The 22,892-nt window shown below is 45.1% G+C and overlaps 1 protein-coding gene across 1 annotated transcript in view; it reads left to right on the forward strand.

Moving 5' to 3' along the window:
* The first annotated feature begins 1,625 nt into the window (after window positions 1–1,625).
* CCDC3 (coiled-coil domain containing 3) overlaps window positions 1,626–22,892 on the forward strand; it is a 34,116-nt gene continuing 12,849 nt past the window's right edge. Inside the window, exons 1-2 of the mRNA XM_062490851.1 lie at window positions 1,626–2,062; window positions 3,051–3,225. Coding sequence (XP_062346835.1) covers window positions 1,626–2,062; window positions 3,051–3,225 — 612 coding nt within the window. The remainder of the gene's footprint in view (window positions 2,063–3,050; window positions 3,226–22,892) is intronic.

Here is a 22,892-nt window from a genome sequence, read left to right on the forward strand (position 1 = left end):
AGGGAAAAAAATCAAGAGCTTTAACAAGAACCAACTTTGCTGTTCATGCATAAAGCTATGATGAAATATATTGTAGCATCTTGTCATCATGAAATATGAATACTAGTTTGTGAAACTCTTCAGCACACAGATGAGACAGATGAAACTATTCCAGAGGAAGATACTTGTCAATGGATATATTTTATCTCATTTTTATGGAATTGACTCAGCGTTATTCAACTAATGATTCATTATTTTGCACATTATTTCAAACCCCAGTCCTGACAAGGACCCTCTTATACCAGGTGGAGCATGAACACGGAACAAAGACACACTTTCTGCTTCAGAGAGCTCCTAGTCCTTGTAGAGGACTGGAGAGGTAGATGGAGGCAGATGAAGGGTGAGATTCAAGGAACCAGGCAGGACAGGCTACCAGATTTTGAGTAACCTTTATAGCCAGGGAGAGATTTAACTGTTACTGTGTCTCCATGATATTCATACAAAAAAAAAAAAAAAAGCTCCAAAAGATTTTAAGCATCCCATGCCCATTCTGGACTATTATTCCAAGTGAGAACAGATGTGGGAAAAGGAGAAGACTAGAATAGAAAGAGGCTCTTGGAGGCTGTGAGTGGTGCAAGGCCCCCAGGGATCCTTGGGAGAAGCTCCAGAGCAGTTTGTATGTGGGGAGAGGGTCAGTCTTTGAGCTATCTGCCAAAAAGCTGGAGAAGCCCTAAGCTGCATCAGACTGTTGTAGGAAGTCAAAATATATTGAGAGCTGTTTTTTTACTTTTACCTTGCTCACCAGATGTATTTTGGAAAATGATTGCAGGCTGCTAGGAAGAGCTGGTCTCCTACATTTTCAAATTTTTCTCCAGCCTTATTTGACTTGGGAGAAGTGGATGACTAGAGTTACAAGTTTCTACACAAACACATCTTAAGTTTCCCAGGATTTTCTTACCTAGGGGAGCTGTGCGCAGCCCCCTGCTCCACTGGGACTCTTGCACTTCCGAAACCCTACGAGTCACACCTTCACCTTCCAAAGCCCTGAGTGCCACCAAGTGCTCACACTGGGTCCAAGGTGTGTCTGGCGGCAACTGCCCTCACCCAGGACTGTGCCTTTCTCATCTCTGCTCTTCTACACCTTCCCTCTTTGCAGTCTCCGTCCTGTCCACTTCTCCCATTTACATTCCTTTTCTTTGCAACTGCCTTCGCATCCCTCCCCTTTGTATCCCTCCCTTTTCACCTCCCCCTTTGCACCTCTCTCACTTACATCCCTCCCCTTTGCCTCTCTGCCCCCTTCGCAACTCTGCCTTTTCCCATCCCTCCCCTTTGTATCTCTGCTGCTCGCATCTCAGCCCCCGTACACCCCCTGCCCCTCGACCCTCTGCATCTTCGTCCCTTCGCACCCCTGCCCGCTCGGCTCTCTGCCCTCTGGGCATCTGTCCCTAGCACACTCCACCCCTCCCTCCCGTCCCTTGGCACCCCCAACCCCTTCTCATCCTTCGCTGCCTCCCTGCGCTCTCGCCCACCCCCAGTCTCCCGTACCCTCCGGGGCAGTCCGCAGCGCCTCCGGGCCGTCCTGCCCCCCGCTGCACCCCCCCTGACCCCCGGCCCTGCCCTGCCCGCCCGGCCCGGACCCGCCCGCGATGCCGCCGCTGCCGGTACCGCTGCCGGCGCGGATGCCGGTGCCGGTGCCGGTGCTGGTGCTGGGGCTGGTGCTGGTGCTGGGGGGCTGGGCGGGCGGCGGCGGGGGCTGCCAGCTGCCGGCAGAGTGGCGGCCGCTCAGCGAGGGCTGCCGGGCCGAGCTGGCCGCGATCATCGTGTACGCGCGGGTGCTGGCGCTGCACCCCGACCCCTACGGCGCCTACAACTACCTGCCCTGGCAGAGGGGCCCCCCCGGCGGCCCCCAGCAGGGAGCGGGGGACCTCTTTTACTCGGCCGAGATCGAGCTGCTGTGCGACCAGGCGTGGGGCAGCATGCTGGAGGTGCCCGCCGGCTCCCGCCTCAACCTCACCGGCCTCGGCTACTTCTCCTGCCACTCGCACACCGTCATGCAGGGCTACGCTTATTTCTTCTTCCTCCGGTGAGTCCCGGGGTATGGGGGTTCGGGAAGGGATTGGGATGTCGTATCCAGGCTCCGGGGCATCTCCGCGGGCGGGGGACGCGCGCCCGTCCCAGCCCGCAGGGTTCGCTCCGTCCCGCTGCCGCTCTCCGCGCAGCGCCTTCTCCTTTGCGCTTCCACACACGGTTTCATAGGGTAAGAAAAACCCGAAACACCAAACTCCCACAGTATTCCAGCACTGTCGGCCAGCACGCGCACGGGGAGCTGCTGTTGAGTAACTCGCGGGTGCTGCTGCTTTTGTTTTTGCGGCGGGACGGTCACGCAGCTGGAGAGAGGCCAGCGCCTTCTTGCCGACGTTTGGCATAGGAGTTTAAAACCCATTCCCAAATACTCACCCGACAGCTTTCCATCGGCTCTCCCGAGCCCCAGCCAAACCCTGACTTTGGGCTCATCGAAAGAATAAGAAAATAAACCACAGTGTGGGAACAGAGCCATCTCCGTGACCTTTCAATTCAAGAGCATTTGCAAAGTACTACTCAGTGGCTTGTTTTGAAATACTTGGTATATTCTTGCACTGGGTGCATAACAAAACTCGTTTTGATTCTCTCTAGGGCTTAGTCTGCAGCAACATCTTTAAACACATTTTATTGACACAAGTTATTTATTGACTGCGTGAAGGAGTACTTCAAGTCTGGCCTCAAGGGCAAAGTGATGCAAATTCAGTAGAAACCATGGCCCAAAATACATCTTTGCCTCCTTCATGTGGTTTCACAGGTGTCTGCAGGGTGGAAGGAGCCTGTTTGGTCCTTACTGCTGCTGCCTGATCCAGTCCTTGCGGTGGAAATTGTCATTCTGGTGACTTACATGCCAGGAGAACTGAGAGCCACTTGCCAGCTAAAAGTCTGTGTGACTTTTTGTTGAGCCAGGCTGAAGTATGACAGGTGACTTCTGCAGGAGAGAGAGTGCTGTTCATTCTCACAGTGGGCTGCCCTTGCAATCTGTGTTCCAGAATGGATGAGAACTACATCCTCCTGCCACATGGAGTCAACTTCCAGGAGGCGATTTTCCCTGATACCCAGGAGAACAGAAGGATGTTTGCCAGTCTTTTCCAGTTTTCAAACTGCTCGCAGGCACAGCACGTGTTGAGCTTCTCCAGTGACTGGGAGATTCAAGAGGACAACCGGGTAAGAGATTTGTTTGCTTTCCAGTGCTTGCTTTCAAAGTGGGCACAGACATTCCCATGTCCTTTGTGAACATATGTATATGAATGCAGTGCAGTAGGTCCCTGATTTTCCTGTTTCTTGGGTATTATCACTAGCAAAGTAACACACCGGTGAGGAAATATTAAACTGTTTTCTAAGCTGACCTCTGTGTTAACCTCTTCAGCTTCCTGTAGAACTGAGCAAAGCTTGGTATCAACTTGCTCATGAGCAATAGGTTGAAAACAGTTGTGATCCTGTCTTTCCCCACCCAGATAATTCCTGGGTTTGCTGTCTCTAGACCTCATTTTTAAACTTCAGCTGAAATGTTCAGGAGCAGAGTTTTGCTTTTGAACTTCTGTGTTCATTTCATGTAGCAAGAGCAGTGCCTGGACCATGACAGACTGTAAGGGATTCTTCTTGCCTGACTCCACATAACAGCATAAATGTCTACTGAAGTAATTGCCCTGAGCTGCCTTTGTTGCAGCTGGGGAAAAATAGACTCTTGAGGGCACGTTTCATGTGAGTGATGAGGGCAGGGTTCCTCTGAGCAATGCCAGCACTTACTTCTGAACAAGACAAATGAAATGTCTCTTTCTCCTTTCAAGGATGGCCACAGAAAGCAGTTCACCCTCTAGGCAATCCTCCCTTAAGAACATATGGAAAGTCCAAAGATGCCCACTGTTGGTGGCTTTTGAGCCCCTTTATGGGATTGTAGTGTCTGTAATAAATGTAGGATTTTAATAAATGCTTATTTGTCAGAGAGGAGCAACATGTTATCATGTGTGTGCATGTTCTGGATGTGCATATACTTTTGGAAACGTGGAGCTTGTAGAGCTGGTTTAGTGCCAAACATTGTATTGTGAAGCTGGTGGTTTCCCCTGGTAGCTGAGAACATTTTAAGCACCTCTCTGGGTCAGGACGGACAGAACAGGTGTAATTGCTTGTGTCTTCTTTGGATTCACCCAAGGCATGATGTTTATGTATGACAGCAGATGTATGAGGAGCTTGTTTGGGAGGTGGATGCAGAGAATTCAGTAGGTGGCTGAGGCTTCTCTTTTCACCACCTGGCTGAATGCCAGCATACAAAGTTTGTGCTGCTGTGTGACCATCTGGCCAGTGACACAACTCCTCTCCTTGGGATGCCCCATGAGGAAGTACTTTTTGCTGCTGATATTTTGGGGAGGGAGTGTGGAATGGTGCTGTTCAAATACATATGTGGGGACAGCAGCAGAAATTGATGTTTATGAGGAAATTAATTACCCTACAATTCAATTGCAGAGCTGTAACCCTGTCTGGGCAAGAAGGGGGAGGTGGAGAGCCCTGGTCCCAGCCCTGCCTCCTCCCTCCCACCCCCCTGCTCTCCAGTGTCACAAGCAACATACTTGGCAAGTAAAGGTGCTGCTGCTGCCAAATCCACAGATTTTTGTCCAGGGGAGCAAAGTGGCATTGAGGGACCACCAGATCCAACTGCCAGTGTCTGCTTGTGCTGTCTCTGCCCTGTTTATTTTGTCATGCTGAGCTAAATCTAGGGGACCTTGATGGGCTGGTGCTTGTTAATGCCTGCAGTGGATCTCACTGGTCGGTTTTAATGGAAATCACCAGGCAGAAACCCTCAGGGTAAGTTGGGGCAGCCCTCAGCATATGTATCAAAAGTGCATTTCAGCTGCTCCACTCTTTGACCCGTGCAGCTGTGAGCAGACTGGGGGGGATTAGAGCTGCTGGTCCCACAGACAGGGGCTGGGGGCTTTACAGGCTTCAACCCCCACCAGTCCTGTGAACAAATTCAGCACAACTGATGGACACTTTGTCCCTTCATAATGAAAAGTAAAAGCTTCCTCTGCACCAGTTAAAAATAGTTGGGATTGACTGTGCTCCCATTCAGCTCTTGCATCTGTGTTTGCCCAGCCGAGAGCCAGCTCCCAGCACCTGCATGCCCCAGCCTGGGAAAGGGATGACATTTCTGGCTGCTGAAATATTAGGAATTTGTTCCTCAGCTCTTCCCAGTGTTTCCCTCCACTCTCTGCCTTGTTACATGTAGTGGTGGATTTCCCAGTTGTCACCGTGTCTGCTCACATCCCATCACAGTGTGAAAAATTTCCATTTCCGAATGTGTTCGGCCGAGCTGCCCCGTGCTGGGTCCTAAGCTGATATCTGTGGTGTGTGCCAGCTTCATGGCACAGACAGTGAAAATAATTCAGAGCAGTATTCTTGAAGTTTATGAAAAAGAACCTCTTTGGGACCCTGGGTACATCCAAAGGGGGGTTCTGAGATGGTATCAAGTTGGGAAGAGCTTGGACAGAAAGGGAAGCGTTGTCTGACGAGGCTCGTACTGTAGTGAGGAGCCAGGGGTCTCACTAGCTGCTGTGTACTGACATAAATTGTTACTTAAAATACATCATGGATGTTTTGTGCAGTCAGAGAGGAGAGGTGGAAATGTTGGGACATTCAGAGCAGAAAGCAGCTGGGATGAAAGTCTCATGCAGGAGCTCATAGGTAGGGTCCTACCTCCAGATGTTGGATCAGCTGCATGCAGGGACAATTTAAAAAGCATCAGGCTAGGGGAGGTTTGGAATAAAGGAATGATGAAATTTTCTGTATCCCATACTTAGAAAGTCTTTTGGAATACTACTCTTGATATATTTTTGGGGTGGACACTTTAAGGGAGACTTTGGTGCTAGAAGAACTTACAGTTGCAATGGATAATTTGTATTTGCAGCTCTGGGATGCTCAGACCGAATGTAAGAAAATCCCACGAAGGATTAGTGTCTTTGCCTCATGTAATACTGCTCCAAGCAAGACATCCCTTCTCCAGCATGTGCTTGAGCTGGCCATGGAGCAGGTGACCCAAAAGTGACCACTGACATGTTGCCCTTCTGGTTGGCCTCTACAGTCTGCAGTGCTCCTTGCATGTAGGGAACATTGTCTGGGCTGCTGAAGGGGTGAAACAAGGAAAACACTGACAGCTCTTTTCCTCCTTCCAGCAAATGTGTCTGATGGTGCAAAAGAGAGCAAAGACATGTGCTGAACTTTTTGATGCACTGGGATGTGCCACCTGCCTTTTCCATCATAGTAAAATGCTTTTAATTTTTGGAAAGCCCCATGGTGTGTGATGAAAAGAGGTCAGACCCAAGGCACATCTCATTGAGTACAATACTTTCCTCATCCTGGGCCTGCTGCTTTTGCTGTAAGCTAATTCCAGCTGCATTTTTAAGCCCCTTGCAGTCTGGGCTAAGAGCCAAATACTGCTTTCCATAGTTTCCAATAATCCCACAATCTCATAAATTCACTTAGGCGCTTACTCTGGCTATTTCAGAGTGCAATGATAGCTCCTGCCATTGTTTCTTTAGGCATTTGCATTTTCGCCTTCATGTCTGCAGAGGCAAATACTAATGCGGCTTCATCTTGTCTTTTTGTCTCAGTCCCTTAGTGATGTTTGCAGATCTCTTGCTTTAATCCAGCTCGTCATTGCAGTGGTTTCCACAAGGTTGTTTCTAAAACCAAGGGATGATGCAGCATGTTGGGATTGAAATCTAGCCCCCCTGCAGAGTTTCACCATTTTAGTGCAAATCTAGGAGCTGTAATTTTTCCTTCTAACTTTCTGCAGGGTTGTGTGATCTCATAAAGAGGACCTTGTTGCTTTGTCTGCACACAAGGGATTACATGAGAAATGACTTGAAGTCGGGTGTTGATAAGGACAGTAGAAATCTCTAGCAACACTTGTGATTATTATTCAGAGGAGCTTGAACTGGTTTTGTCAACAGGTTGGTAAGGAAATGTGTTCTTTTGGCCTCCCCCTTTGTGTGTGCAGGAGAGTTGCAAAATGACCCCACGTGCATCACAAGGGATGATGTCAAGGTGGCAGCCCAATTGTGAGCAACAGTGAGAGCACTGAATAAAGTCCATGGAAATTAAGGACTCCAATAATTTCAGTTAAGCTCAGAGATTGCAGGGGAAGACTGTATCTTTTATTAAACCTCTGTCCCTGCATTGACTCAAGCATCAGAGCCACAACCATTTTGTTACCTCAATTGATTTAGATTAATGGACTTGCCTTCTGAGAGACCTCCAGAGCTTTATCTTGGTAATAATAGAGATTTAATGAGAGTAGTCAATGTCCCAAATAAAAAGCAGTGTCATTAGTGGGTTAGCCTGGTAGTCTACAAGTATCTGTTTAACTTCTTTGGGTTTGGATCTTCTTCTCTGGTGGCACCATGGCTGCTGTAACAGACTAATGACCTGACTGGGACACCTGGAAGACTTTGGAGCAGATGAAAAGGGAACTAGATGAGAAAAGTAATGCAATTACATGAATAGCCTTGCCATTATTATGTAAAGCAAAAATTAAATTAAATTACATTCTTCCTGTGGAAGTAGAGGAAATAGTTTCAGAATTATTTGTATTTTAGCAGCTCCTGTGTGCATGGATTGGGAGCCACTGGGTTGGGTGAGTCCCTGAGCCCATCAGTGGGCAACAGCACATCTACTGGTCCCAGCCTGTCTCTTCCCTGATGTTCTCAACCAGGTGAATGGTAGAGGATATCAATCAGTGACACTTCACAGCACCACAGGGGCACAAGCCACAGAGAAATAGCCACTTGTACTAAAGCTCTCTGCCTACCAGAGAAGGGTTTTTTCACGTGATGTTTGCTATGGGGAGTTGTTTTGATCCATCTCTCAGGCAACATGCCCCCAGAGAGGGGGAAGAAAGAAGGAAGGTTGGGGAAGTCCTCATAATTTTTGAGACCACCCTGATTTTGGAACTGATTAAATAGTACCATGTCCAGATAGAGCCTGAGCTGACTTGGATGCATGGGCCAGATGTCTTCCTGTAGTGGCTAAGATGGACATTGCTGATGCCAAAAGTGACTCTGCTCTGTGAGTCTTGCAAATCCTGGCCACTAGGAAAAGCAAGATAATAACTGTGTTGTCCATGTTATTGACAAAATTAAAATGAAAAAGTAATATTTTTTCTCCTATTAAAGAGCTTCTGCTCTTGCAGAGTTCCCTCTCCGCTCCAAGTGCTGGGAGATGAATTTCAAGACTGGAAAATGCTGGTCATGGAGTTCAGAGCCAGCAGTTTTAGGAGAAGGAGCAATCTGAAGAAGAGCAGGTAGCATGCTGGATTGATGGAGGCAGTTCTCTTTAATTCCCATGTACTGAGTTTCTGTGTTTGTTTGTGGCATGAGCTGCATTAGACATTCTTACTTCTCTGGTCTTAAGGCACTAGAGAAATACAAAATAATCTCAGTTAAAAGAGTGCTGCATGGCAAGGGCAGTACAAAAAGACCTCAAAATATAATAAATTGAGGCCCAATATCTAGAGGTTTGAAAAACTTCTTTTACATGTGGTTTCTTGCCCTACCATTGGTTAGAGTTATTTCTCCATGAGCCTAATAGCATGATAGAAAGTGCCATCTCTTCTGGGCTGTTTTCATAGTGATTTACAGTGCCTTTGTTTTCCTCCCAGAAACCCACCCAGGGCGTACCCCCTCCCTACAATCTGTGTTTAATTTGAGTACATGTAAGCAATATCAGATGAAATGGAGAACTGCTGAGAAGTGTCTGGGGCAAGGGAAGACCACGAGACAATTGATACATTTGGGTGACATCCCCAGGAGTCTTTTGGCACTGAAATGGCATTGATTCTTTTCTGAATCTTCACACCCAGGCTGTGTTAGGGGACATTTAGAGCTCTGACTGGCATATCCCTATCAGTTTTCTATCTTTTCACATACACACAGGCTGATAAAATGCAGAGTAAAACATCACAAAGGGATACAAAATAGTCTAATTCACAGAATGCATATGGTCTTTATCATATTTACAACACCCAGAAGGTGTTCTGAGCAGTGCTTCCCAGGAGAAAAACCGGGAGATATCTCTGGTTTTCAGTTGTTTCTCAGAGGCACATTATTTCTGTTGGGGGTAGATTGGCTGATTTTCATACACAAGGCAGGAGGGATGACCTGATATAACATGGGAACCTTGTATTTGGTATAATTTGTGAACAGTCAGAATTTGGGATTGAAAATGAAGCTTTCCCCCACACATCTGAACTCTTTTCCCCTGTGGCAGCCATGCTGGTGGAAGGTGCCAAAGTGAGACCCCCACTTAGCACCCTCCTGGTACCAGCTGGGGAGCCCCACAGAGTGCCACAGCTCCTGGTGAATGTGTCTGGACCAACCTGCTGCCTATCAGGCAATGCATATTACTCCAGAGTACAGCTCTGACTGTGTCTCAGGCACATCCAAGCACATAATATCCTTAAAAATATCCAGTTTCCCACTCACTGAACAAGGAAATGCCAAGACAGCCAGGGGTATGTGTGTGTGTGTGTACTGCTCAAAGGGTGAAGCAGCAATCCTTTCAGGAATTGGCTGGGAAGGGAGACCCACATGGCTCCAGGCTGCTTTTAATTACTGAGTCACACTTTAATGAAGTCCTGCCAAACACTCTATATCATTCCGTATTTTGTATTTCAGCAGATAGGCACAAGGCTATCTGCTGCTGTACTTGAACTTGGTGGTGAACAAGCATCTGACCCCAGCTCCAGGACACCTTCTGAGTTCTCCATCTGGCTGGTGGCCACAGAGGCAGCTGATAGATGTAGGCTGAGCTCTGCATGTTGAGACACACAAAGGTGGGGCTGTTGTCCCTCCTCTGTTTCAGATCCAGGGCTATCGGCAGGGATGCCATACCCTTGGGCTTTCCAGCCCAGCCATGGTTGAAAGACTTGCAGTGCTGGATTTGAGTGCTTTCTCAGCTGGATGAAGAGTTTCTTGGGAGCCTCTGACCTTTGGAAGCGTCTTAACCAAGGGCCAAGGCACTGTGTAGGTAGGAGGGGTGGAACTTTCATTGACCTGGTCATGTTCCCTCTATGCTAACACAGAAGTGGCTGAGGAGGGTGATACCTTCCTCAGGGGGGCCAGTGGGAAGGTTGAAGCCCATCCTGAGTGTCCATATGTGAAGATTGGCAGGGAATTACAGCATTGTAGTGAGCAGTGGACCTCTCACTCATCCTCTCTGGAGATGACACTGTCATGGGAAAAGTGGCTACTAGAAGACATGAAGAGGCTGACTTTAGTCCACTGTCTCTTTCCTTGTGTGTAAGTGATATCTCTGCTTTCCTGCCTTCCTGTTCATGGCCTCCCCAGAATGGGAAAGTGAGAAGGGACATCCCAGCACATGGAGACCGTGAGAGATGAAGGGAGAGGTGCAGGGAAAGGCTTGATGGGGATCTGGGCTGTGAAATTGAGTAGTGGAGGGCAATGGATGCTTGAAAGAGCTTGTGTCCACAGCCAAATCCCCTTCCTCGACAGAGGTTTGTGTACTCAAGATGGTCTCCAGATACCTGGGACATGTTCTCCAAGGAGAAGTCTTGAGGCTCGTGCTCTTAAAGTGGATATATCATCTTAGTAACCCAAGGCAAAATAGAATGTGCAGTCCAAAGAAGCAGATCATGGCTTTTTTTGGATCCAGTCACATTACAGTCATACCAGTCATACTTGTCTCATGACATTTCAGTCTCAGAGGGTGGAGGTACCAGTTTTGCCTGGGAGTCCCTGAAAGGTGCTCAAATCTGAGTCCTGGCATCCTGCTCACAGAACACACTGGGGCTATCCCAGTGCTTTTGTTTGGATTGGGAGCAGGAGGGGGAAGCAAACATCAGAGCTGGCTGCACATGGCTCTTCACCTGTTGGGATTTTCCTAGACATTATCTTGAGCCAACTCTTGGGGAATACAGTCAGAATGAGGCTCAGGCAAGTTTTCTGGAACAAGATCTGCCAAAATTAATGAGGGAGGTACCCATATTATGTGTTGTTCAACCCAATTATGGGAGCCACCATGCCCTTTCTGTAGATGTGTTGGGTGTTTTTTTGTGCAAATTGGTACTTTGTGCTGGTCAGCAGATGGAAAGGATGATTCATGTAGATCACCAGTCCTGGACCAGGATCTCTCCTTGATGAACATGGTGCTTCTACAGGCACTGTGGGCAGACCTGTCCTTTGCTTTAGTTGCTGTGTCTAGTTCACCTTGAACCCAGGGAATGTATTTTCTTTCAATTTTTGTTTCTCTCCTGACCCATCTGTGAGATAGATAAGAAAAAAGATGGAGCTAAACACTTATTAAAATCAATGGCCACCAAAATCCAGCTGGCAGACAGGACACCTGTGATGCTGCCTGTAAGCAGATCAGCCATTGTGGCTTGAAGGGAGATGAGATCTTCTAATTTGGGACCTATTTTCTCCCAGCCCATGCGTTTTGATGTTTATTTTCACAAATGACAAGCCAAGCTGGCTCTGAGGCAGCAGGAGTTCGAGTCCCTAATGGAAGCTGCAGACGGAGACTTTCAAAACCGGTCCTGTCTCCACCAGCCAAGTACCTTTCCAAATTCCCCTGGAGAAGTGTCCTTGCCCTGTTGTGCTTGGCCAGGAGCAGCCATGTGGTGCCAGGCTTGGCTTGGCCGCTGGCCCTGGCAGCACTCAGCCCCCTGCAGCAGCTAATATGGAGTGACAAACCAAAGTGCCTGGTTTCAAGGGACTGGGAACATATGGTTTTGGTGGACCAATTGCAGCTGGTTGCTGTACAAATCATTGCAGGTGCCTCCAGCAGCTGATGCACTGACTCCCTTCTTTTGCTGCCCCAGTCTGTCAACATTTTTTGGAACAAGGCTGCTGCAACTGTTAGTCAAGTTATTTGTAAAAGGAATGACAGCAGGGAAAAATATACCAAGGGAAAAGCAAGTTTCCATGACACTGTAAAATACAAAAGGAAAATAATATGGCTAAAAAGCCAGGTCTGAATTTCTGCCCAAAAAACTTAAGAGCAAGCAAGGAAAAAAATATTTCCTGAGATCTGAAAGCAGTTAATGGACCTTTTCTGCAGCATTTCTGCATTTCCTATGTCAGTAAGGAACCAGTGGCAACTGCAAGAGACAATGTTGATGCAATGTTTTATATCGAGATAAGATGTGGGACTAAAATATAAGCTGGCATTTACATACTGTTATCCTCAAATTGACCCATCTTCTTCACTATGCAGGGGCAGCAGAAGGACTGTTTCCATTCTGTAGAGGTAAAAGCAAGACAGGTTTGTTGGGCTCTGTATCCCTGTCCAGTGGAGACAGTTCTTTTTGATCCTGGATTCATGCCCTCTGGGATTACAAACAACTGCTTGAATTTTCTTTTTTTTCCTGTAAGCTTATTTGTCGAAATCCTGAGCCCTTTCCCTCCCAGCCTTATTGCACTGGTAGTTCTGTACTTTGAGTAGGGAGTTTTTTTCAGGTGGGTGACGCATGAGCAGATGGGGTTTGGTTGTTTATTTAAGCAGAGCATGTTGGTGGTATGAAGTCTGTCTTCCTTCTTCAGGTGGATGGTGTCTTGTATCCTCTTCATTTCTTCAAAATGCAATGAGTTTATTGCCTTCATTTGTCTTTGCTGTACACCCATTTCAGAGCATGATTGTTTGTTTGGCTTTTTTTTGTATTCCCAGAGACTTTAAACAGGATACAAATACAAATATGTTCTCTGGATATTGTTAATTAGATTTTTTAATTGTGGAAAATTATTTAATTGTTTAACTGGATTTTTAAAATTGCTTAATTGTTGGGGAGAGAAAGGAGAGAAAGTCAAAGTGGAGGAACACCTTGTACTGACAATGGCTCAGGATAGGAATAGAAATTCAGATGCTTTAAGTCCTAATTTTCCTTACACTGGGAAAGAAAGAAATCCCATTTCAGAGTCTTTGAAGCAAAAAGACAGCAGCCATATCCACTCAAAATGATCCATTTTGTTGCAGAATGAGGAAACTGTCCTCCACCTTTAAAGCAATATGCTTGGGTGTGGAAGATGAGCAATAATGAAGAAGGGGCTTAGTCACAGTAACTATAGGGCACCTCTGCCACATGCCTGCTCATACTTTAAAAGAGTTCTGAGGTCTGGGTTGGCTGGGAGAGAGTCTATTCATCATCTACAAAAGTTGTCTTAAGTGAGAATCTCTGTGTACATGGCTTATCTGGGGGGAAGAAACTTGTTCTATAAATACCTCTGCTGGAGAGCTGTCTGTGAGTGGAGACAAAGAAAAAATAACAATGTAAATGAGAGAAAATTAAAATACCTAATGGAAATAGGAAATGAAGAAATAACCCACCAAAATGTGTGGCCCACTGATAAAATCTCCATTATTTACAAAGCTTGGGTCAAGCTGGGAGATTGAGGTGGGTCGGAAGAAGACATTCCTCTTTGGCTGCTTGCCTCTGGAGGGAGAGCCATTGCATGGCTCATGACAAGTCTCTGGGAGGGGCTGTACAGGCTTTCAGAGCCCCCGTCCCTGTCCTGTTACTCTTGGATCTGTTACAACTGGATGTTTGTGCTGCTCTCTCTGGAGAGGGTTTGTGTCCCCCACTTTGGCTGAGCAGCTCCAGGAGCTACCAGGTAGCATCCAAAGCCCACCTCCATCAGCTGTATTCAAAATGACAACTGGAGGTAAATTTTTTCTAAAAATCATTTCCAAGTTCTCTGTGCCATGTTGGACATGACTTCTGGTGTTGTGAAAAGCCTCTGAGGATTGGAAGCAAAGACTTTTAAGAAGACTCTACAGAAGGGTTGTTACTACCACCAATGATTTGGGTTTTGTCCTTTTACACATTTTAGGCTCAGGCATGTTTTGTTTGAGTTGGGTGAACATGATCTGTCCCTCAAAATCCCAACTGAGCCTGTGTTTTCTTAAGTCTTGGTTTCAAAGGGCAGAGGAATAAATGTGATTCTTGATTCTTTTCCCAAAGGTGTAGAGTCATCGTTTAAATGTGTCTTGGAAATAACACTTTGTGCTCAAATCTTGCTTGCTGTAATAGAAATGGCTTGAAACCTCATCTAGTGACAAAATCCTCCTGTGTTTAAGCCATGCCTTAAAGCCACTGAACTACTGATGGGAAACATCCTGGTGCTTCCATACCAGTGGCACTCTGGAGTCACTGGAACACATCCTGTCCTTACAGTCATTGCTCAAGAAACACATTTCAGATGTCAAGGCTATGAAGGAGCAGACTCCTTCCATCAAAGCATCAGGCCAGAGAAGGGCTAAAAACAAAATCCCAGACTAGAGGCATCCCTGAGGCATTTGCCTGCCTGTTCTGTGTCCAGACTCCAGGATCAGCCTCTGGTTCCTGCTCATTGTCAGGAACGTCTGACACAGGAGAAGCCTCCTGTGGTCTCTGCTAACGAAGTGGTGTTTATCACGCTCTGGTAATTGCATTTGCTATGGTATTTACAGCATTTCCTATGTTTTGAAATGGAGAAATCTCAGGCATGCCCAGGGCTCATTGTGTACTTCAAGCTGCTCCTAAGCCCACACGTATCTTTAAACATTAACTTACACACTGGCAGTGTCTTGGGGCAGCCTCAACTCCACAGCTATTGAGCTGGAGACCTCACTGTTGAAGTGTTAATATTTGCTCTCAGAATTTACCAGCTGCAGTATCCTTCCTCTTTTCCAGGTTCTAGAGGATTTCCTTTTCCTTTTCCTTTTCCTTTTCCTTTTCCTTTTCCTTTTCCTTTTCCTTTTCCTTTTCCTTTTCCTTTTCCTTTTCCTTTTCCCTTTTTCCTTTTTCCTTTTTCCTTTTTCCTTTTTTTCCTGCCAATTTAATCTGCAGTCAGCATTCCTGACTTCTCTAGAGCAGAACAGGGATTTGTAAATCCTTGCCCAGCACAGTATGGGAGTGGAAAGACCTCCCAGTGTTGCACCCAATGCCAGGTGTAGCCTTGCAAATAACAGTTTTCAGATTCTGCTGGCTTTTGAGGCAAAGACAATATATTAATTGCAGGAACAAATTTGCAGAGGTCATTTGAGCTCACACTGTGGTCTGGTCTTGGCCATGTATGAACTTATTTGTGTGTAAAAGGGACTGATGTGGTCCTGGGCATTTATGCCACAAAACCTTGACCACGACTACGGCTCTGTCACACTGGCTTCTTTTTCTGGATATATCAGCTCCATCTTAGATTCAGTGGATGAGGAAAAGGCCCGAGCTTAACTCAAGCACTGCAGCATGTCTGGAGTCCTCCTTCTTTATCTGTTGCTGTGTGGAGCAGGTGGCTTGAATTTGCTGAAGTTTATGATGCATTTTGGAGTCTTTATCTTCTAGATTATAAAGCCTTTTGGATAAAATATGCTGAATGCATAAAGGATGTGGAGTTCTGTTTTGTGGATTTAAATCCAATCTTCTAAATCGCTTTAAAGCAATTCCTTGTGTTTTGAAACTCTGAAACCTCTGTCCTCCCCTTTCTTAAGGCCTGTGGTCAATCATGGACTGATGTAGGAAATGGTGCAAAAAGTGTAAAGGAAATAAAAGAAATTTAAAATAATGTGGGACAAGGAAAAAAAAAGAGAGTACACATATGATATCAATACTCTACCAAAAGACAACATTGTCTCTGACACAGAAAGCCTTTAACTCTAAAGCTTGCAGAACAACTGGAATAATCTTTCTAATGCAGTTAACATTATTTGAGCTGTTATGGGTCTGTTTGAATTACTTCAACATTGATTTTAGGGCTTTTTCTGCTTGAACTTCAAGTATACACTGTATATGTGACTCTGAACATATTTTTTTCTATGCATTTTATGATAAATATTTTGGCTTTGGATTGGCTTCTTGGTTGAATGTATTTAAGTATTAGTTGAAGGGAGTAAAGTAGGTTGTCTACTTCAGTATTGATCTTAAAATGTGAGGAAAAATTGCATTTCATTGCATACAACATTCTAAAGTGCTTCAGCCAACAGCAGAGTGGGTTAGGTGCTTTATTGTCAGAAGTCCTGAATTGGTGCAAAATGGCAGTTTTCTGAGGAAGTAAAGTAAAAGACTGTCAGCATTCTCCCCTGTCCCCAACTCAAGGCCCACAGTATACCAAGAGATACCTAAGCCAGGTATCCATGGACGAGTACAGGAAGGGAGTTTTAGCTGATGCTCTCCTATTCTCCAGTGTTTTCAGGTGAAGAAGACTCCATGGTGAGGTAATTTCCATGTATTTATTTGTTTCTATATATTCAGTGGCATCCAATCAATTTATCTCCCATAAAACTGTCCAGCCTTCCCTTGAGAATAACAGCTTTTTGATTGCCTTCAACCTGTTTCCTACTTTATCTGATACTCCCAGTTCTTCTGCTGGAAGATGTTGTCAGTGTCTATTTTATTCCTTCATAACATTCATGGTTGTGTAGACCTTTATCCTCAACCCTCTCATAGGACAGGACTGAGAATTACAGACCAAGCTTAATGTCTGAGCCTCAGAGAAGGTTGTTCCTCCCCTATCCTGGACAGGAATCAGCTACCACTAACACTCTGCAATGCAAGTCCTTGAGAAAAGAGGGAGCAAAGCCCCTTCCCTGGCTGTCTGGGACCTCCCACTGATATTGCCACAGGGAAATTTCAAAGTTTTGCCTAGACTGTTAGAAGTGCCAACAGGGAAAGCAAATATTTGTGTGTAAGACTTAACCCCAAGAAGATTAAGTGCAGATGAATGTCAATAGTGCCAGCAACCTGTGAGAGAAAGTGAAAACTGAGAAGGATGTAAAAACAGAACGTGATGTGGAAAAAAAGAAAGAAAAAGGAGGAATAAAATACAAAACAGATTAGAAGCAAATCAGGGAGAGGGAAAATTTCAATGGGGCTTTCTCCTTTCCCAAAAAAGGGCAGCATGAAGACCAGCAAGACAAGCACAGTAATGGGAGCTCATCAGTGTTAGCAGGTTGGGAGGTTCCAGGGGTGAGCACAAAGCAGGGAGGCATTAGAAATGAGGGATACAACTTGATGGGATGCTACATAAACAGTAGATGCCTTTGGAAATTGGAAAGGATCCTGGAAGCAATTCATTGCATAGTCTTTAGTTCCTACCTCTTCAGTTCTGAAAGTCAATTGCTAGCTGGGGAAATGGTGATCTGTGGGAAGAGGTTTGGTTTTGTGAAGCCTGGCCCATGTTCTGTGGAAGTAGAGCTGTACTGTTTGGAAAGCATCCATCTCAGGAAAATTGTAAGTGGTAGGGCTGTCTAGACTAGTCAGGAAGGCATGAACAAATAACCAGAGTAAAATAGAAGAAGAAGAGAAAGATGTATGATTCCTCACCTAGAATTAAATTAAGATGTCAGGAAAAAAAAAAAAAAGACGCAAGGCTTCAAAGGATGCAAACAGAAGATGTTCTTAACTGGCTGTACTTGAAGGCTAACAAGGAGAGGAAATTAGACATGCTCATGGCTGGATTTACATGTTGCTGCTGGAAGCGGGTGGGGAGATGCGTGATAGGAATGTTACAATTAATTATTATAAATCTCTTTGTAACAACTGTGTGGGCAGCGTGCAGGTGTGTGTGAGGACTTTGGCAGCCTGACAAAAATGTAATTATCAGTTATGGAGATAGCAGAGTTCACTCTTTGGCACTTTTTCAATCAGCAGAGTGGTAATTAGCCATTGCTAGAGGCCACTGTGTTTCTCTGAAGAGAAAAGTGGAACCTCCTAAAACACCTGGATGTGGTCTGGGTGGGAGCATGGGGGGAAGTGTGTCTTGCCTGAGAGACTGCAATTACAGCAAGGATTTCCTGACTCAGAAATCAAACCAGAACTATTCTGCCTTAAATATTTTTCTTTTCTGACCTGCATCTCAAAACTGGCAGCAATCTGCATCCATATAATCCAATCTAAATACAGTGGTTTTTTGAAGTGAAGTGGATCATTAATCTCTAGTTAGCCAGGGGTCATGATGGATTTTTCTATCACTGATAAAGAGGTTGGATCTCTTTTCTAGGAAGGATATGCACCTGCTGAAATAATTTGGTGAGCAAAAGGAATGACTTCCAGCAATTTTATGTGGGAAGTCTGATACAATCTGGTTTGAAGGCAACTGATTCTTGTTGCCCTCATTGCCTCATATTGGACAGTGTGTTATTTTCTAGTTTGGCTGACAGAAAATGTGGAGTTTAGGACTATGTTACATATAATGGAGAATTCAGTGTCCCTGCCCCAAAGCCCATTCTTAGGGATTTTCCTCCCTGTGGTCATAGGAAATCATGTACAGCCATGTTTATGAGGAAATCTGAACCACAAGAGTGAATAAGAAGCAGCCTTGAGAGCAGGTTCAGCAGCTGTCCAAGACACCATCTTTCCAATTTCTACTATAGCTGAGGAGTCAGGGTGAGAAAAAGCATTGCTGTCTGGACCCTTTAAAGTTCCTCATCAAATGCAGTAAAACACACTATAGAGCAGCTTTAAAAACAAGGGGAAAACAAAGGCAAATATATCTCTGACACAGCAGCGACAGCCAAGAAGAGCTTGTCAGGCCTGGGTTCCTTCAAAGATGTGCACTGAGCCCTTTCACACTCTTAGTGCTGTTTGCTGAAGTATTAAGGAAGTGGGAAGGCATCCAGAAAACTGGTTCAACTCAGCTGACATGGTGGAGTTTGAAAAGGAGCAGGAAGGAGATGGAGATCTGCAGCACACTGCTGACCTGCCACCAGCTGGAGACACAGTGATGCATCACGCTGGTCCTGCTGGTGCAGACTGTGCTCAGAGATGTCCAGCAGCTGTTGAAAGGGATGATGGAATAACATCTTCTCACAGCTGCTACAAGGCTTAGGGTTTTTTTGGTCCTGATGAAATAGCAAGATGGATTTTTGGGGTAGCCTTCAAGAAGCTCTTGACCCAGCTAGCTATAAGGAGAGAAAGTGCCCCACGACAGAGCATTGCCCTGGAAGACATGGACAATCTGTAACAGTGAATTGATTGTAATTTGTCAGAGCTGAGCAGAGCTGTGTCCTCTTCCTCCAAGCTTCTGCAAGCTTCAGAGATGCTGTGTGAGAATTACTTGAGAGCTGTAATGCCTGTAGTGGTAAAACTCATAACAGACACGCAGGGTGAAGATTGAGGAGTGCTCATTTGTGGTTGCTAAAGATGTTCTTTGTCATGGCCATTACTGTAACTTTGTTGTAATTTAACCACATTTTTAAAGTCCAGGCAACCCACAATTGTAACCACTGTGTCACCACCCAAGATTCAAAACTCAGCTCAGAATCAATGAGGTTAAAACTGCATATAACCGCCTCCTGCAATTTAACACCAAGAGGAGTTGGCATGAGAAGACACTTACCTATCTTCTCAGGTAATGCAGAATTTATTGTAGCATCCCTCCCTTTTCCTCTTCCCTTTTATGTGGTTTGTTGTAGCTCTCACAAACTACAAGTTATACATAGAAAGTAAAGTAATAAATGAGTTTGAAATATGAAGCCACACTCAGAATTTTTTCAATGAAAGTAGCTGTTAGTTTAGGTCTACTTTGGGAGGTGGTAGAGGTAGAACATTGCCTGTGAGATCTTCTTTCATCTAAACTTCAGGGGCTGAGCCCAGTAATTGAATCAACTGATGTTTAAGTTGAATTATCCCTATAATTGTTGTGTTTCTTTATTATTTTTACATATGCATCAGTTCTAACTGACTGAAAATATTTTAATAATTAAGCTTTGAAATACCTGGGAATTATTCCCTCAGCAGTCAAAGGATATGGCAACCATTTTCAGTAGTATTCATTAAATTTAAGTATTTAAGTCAATAATGTAAAACATGAGTTCACACCTTCCCAACCATGACACCACTGACTCCAAAAGGCACAACTGAGCTGTTATGAGATGTTGGATAGATGGCAGCTTCTTTAGATGCTACCACATTACTTTTGCTCTCCTTTCTGTTGCCATATTCATTCAAGTTGCTGCCTGGTCATGTAAGCAAGTTTTGGACTCACAGCCTTCAGTCCATAGCAAAGTATCTTCTCTGGTCTGTCACTCTCCACCCCCAAAAACAAAAGGTCAGTCACATTTTTTAACATTTTTTTAGTGGATCAGAACATCTGTGGAACTCAGTTCAGATCCAGCCTCTGGTTGTATCTCAGGAACTCACTTCAGAACTTGAGTGTCTAAATAATTCTTACCAGCCTTTAAGGCACGGACTGTGATTATAGCAGAGCTGGGAGGCAATATCCTTGTATCTACTGAGTTCTTTTTGCTTCTAGACATCTGCCTTCCTTCCCATGCAACTCTGAAACCAATATGCCTATCTCTGCCTGTATTTCATATGTGGTATTGTGGAGAGAGCTCATTATAAGCTTGAGTGTAGCCAGCACTTCATTGCAAGTGCAAACATATCGTGAATATCTGTGTTGCATTAGGATCTTTCCAGAAGACATTGAAACACAGCCAAGGTGGTTTCACAGGCTCAGTGCTCTCCCAGAACTTGTTGGTTCAACTGTTCTTAAAAAAAGTAGGAGTTTGGGAGAGCATGGATGTCAGCACCAGTAAAGATTTGCAGTGCATCAAGTGGTAGGAAATAGGCAAGTTGATTTAGAGCTCTGGCAGCCTTCTCTTCACTTGAGCCTTCTAGAAGGACTTCAGGGAGAGAAGCATAGTGAGCTGTGATAGGAGATGACTCTGGGGAGCCACTAGCTGCTGTATTTCACAGTCCCTGGGCTGCAGTGCACATCCATCCCCACCCCCTGTCCTCAACTGAGTTGTGAGGGGCTTCCACTGGCCCAGTGAAACACCTCCAGAGCCTGGAGCTGGTCCATCAGGAAAGATGGGAGGCTAATGTGAAACCAGTTGCACTGCAGAATTTGAAATGGTTGTGAGGTCTCCTGTTTGAAGTTTCCCAGGCCACAGAGCTCAGGCAAAACACCTGAGGGAACAAGAGCTGTCTTAGCTTGCCAGATGTGTCAGATCAGTGCAATCTTCATCATGACAGGGAATTAGTCTGGTGAGTAGGAGACATGTAATTCTGCTTGACAACTGTTGGTTCAGTTCACAGAGTTCATTTCTGCACAGTGAGTAGATTCCTCCTGGGGGAAACACAGCCAGACTGCTCCAAATATCTGCATGGTATGCACCAGCTCCTAATGGGAACATGAGGGATCCACAGCTGGTCCTTCACACACCTTCTGAACCCTTTCCCTGTCTGTTTGCTCACCCCAAACACATCTAGAGCTTCAGTCTACAGATACATTCCTCTTGCTCAAATTGAATTGCTCATGTGGACACAGCCAACAGACCCAGCCTTTTTGGGGTGTCTTACCTGAGACCTTGAGTTTTAGGCACACAAGTCTCACTGTGGGTTTCTGGAACTTTCAGTTAGCTGTCTCTTCTTCCTCTCTATTCTTTCCTTCAAGTCTGTCCATCTGACACCTGCTCTGGCCACCTTACTGTTCAGACATGGGTCAGCCCATCAGGGTCTGCCATGGCAAAAGTGACAGAAGATGTGGAGAAGTACAAAATTATCCATGGCCTAGTGAGGCATTTCTGTGTCCTTTTGGTAGAAAACATGACCATAATATCTTCCATCTGACCAGCACTGAACTGAATAATCCCAGGAGATTAAGAGCATCTTTACAGTATCACATCAAGGCATTTGCTCTTAAATTTCCAAAAGCCTGATGTCTCAAGCAAAGCTCAGCTTTGTTTTGTCCACAGGAAAGTGCATCCTCTGCTTCACTCTCAGTTTGCATCCAAAACATAAAAGAAACATGGGTTCATCAACATATCCATGAATTTTTAGTAAGATGGGATTCTGCTTTCTAACAGCTTTGTTTAGGCTGACATATGTTCTTTCCCTTTCATTCTGTGCAGGAATGTGTCTCCTCATTTCCATTAAAACTTCCATGGTGAGGAGTTTCCTTTTATTCCTGCACATATCCTGAATTGCTTCATAAAAGTCACTGATGATGAGAGCTGGAATTATCTTCAGATTTTATAACTTGGCTAAAACAAATCTGTCTGCAACTAAATCTTGATGCATAAATCTCAGCCAGGAAATAATTTAGTTTCTCTCTTTCCATCAAAACAGCAAACAACTTGGCCTACTCCCAAACAGTTGCAAAGTTCTCAACGGTAAAAGGGTATTTTAGGAAGGGGATTAAATACAGAAATGTTACCAAGTGGCAGATTCTCTAGGCTGGGGAGAATGTGGAAGGAAAACATTTGGAATTATGCAATTTCTTAGGATTTTTTTTTGTTTTGTTTTTCTTCACTTGAAATGCCTCACAAATATATGGAGGGAGCAGGATAGATCATCAATTTGATTGACTTTTAGTAACACTGACTGCCATGAGAAGTGTAGGTGTGGCTGTGTGCCACACTGGCTGTGTGCCACTACAGGGATGTACTTATTAACAGGATTAGGCAGAGCAAGTCAGAATTGAGAGATCACCTGGATGGGGCTCAGATTAAACAAATTGGTCATCCAGCCTCATCAGATGAGTTTGTATTGCACTTTACATGTACTAGCCCTAAATCCCATCTGGCTGATGAAGAGAGGCCTCAAATACCTGCAGGAAATGGTCTTTACCATTCCCTCCAGAGGCTTACTGCCATATTCTTGCTGTGCTCTTCCAGATTAGCTCACATTCCCATTAATTTCTGACCTAGGTAATGAGTGAGAATAAAAGTTTTCTGCCATTCCTGTAAAAACCCCTTTTGTATTCTTCTGCTGGCTTTTCTGCTCATTTGTTGACCCTTAGGTCCAGAATAATAAAGGAATAACCATTACCATGTTGTTGCCTAACCACTCACACCCATTTTGTTGGTGAATGGTGCCTAAGGAATGATTTTTTTTATTTTCCAAGGCC

Source organism: Cinclus cinclus, chromosome 4 (genome assembly GCF_963662255.1).
Source record: "Cinclus cinclus chromosome 4, bCinCin1.1, whole genome shotgun sequence".
NCBI classification, from domain to species: domain Eukaryota; kingdom Metazoa; phylum Chordata; class Aves; order Passeriformes; family Cinclidae; genus Cinclus; species Cinclus cinclus.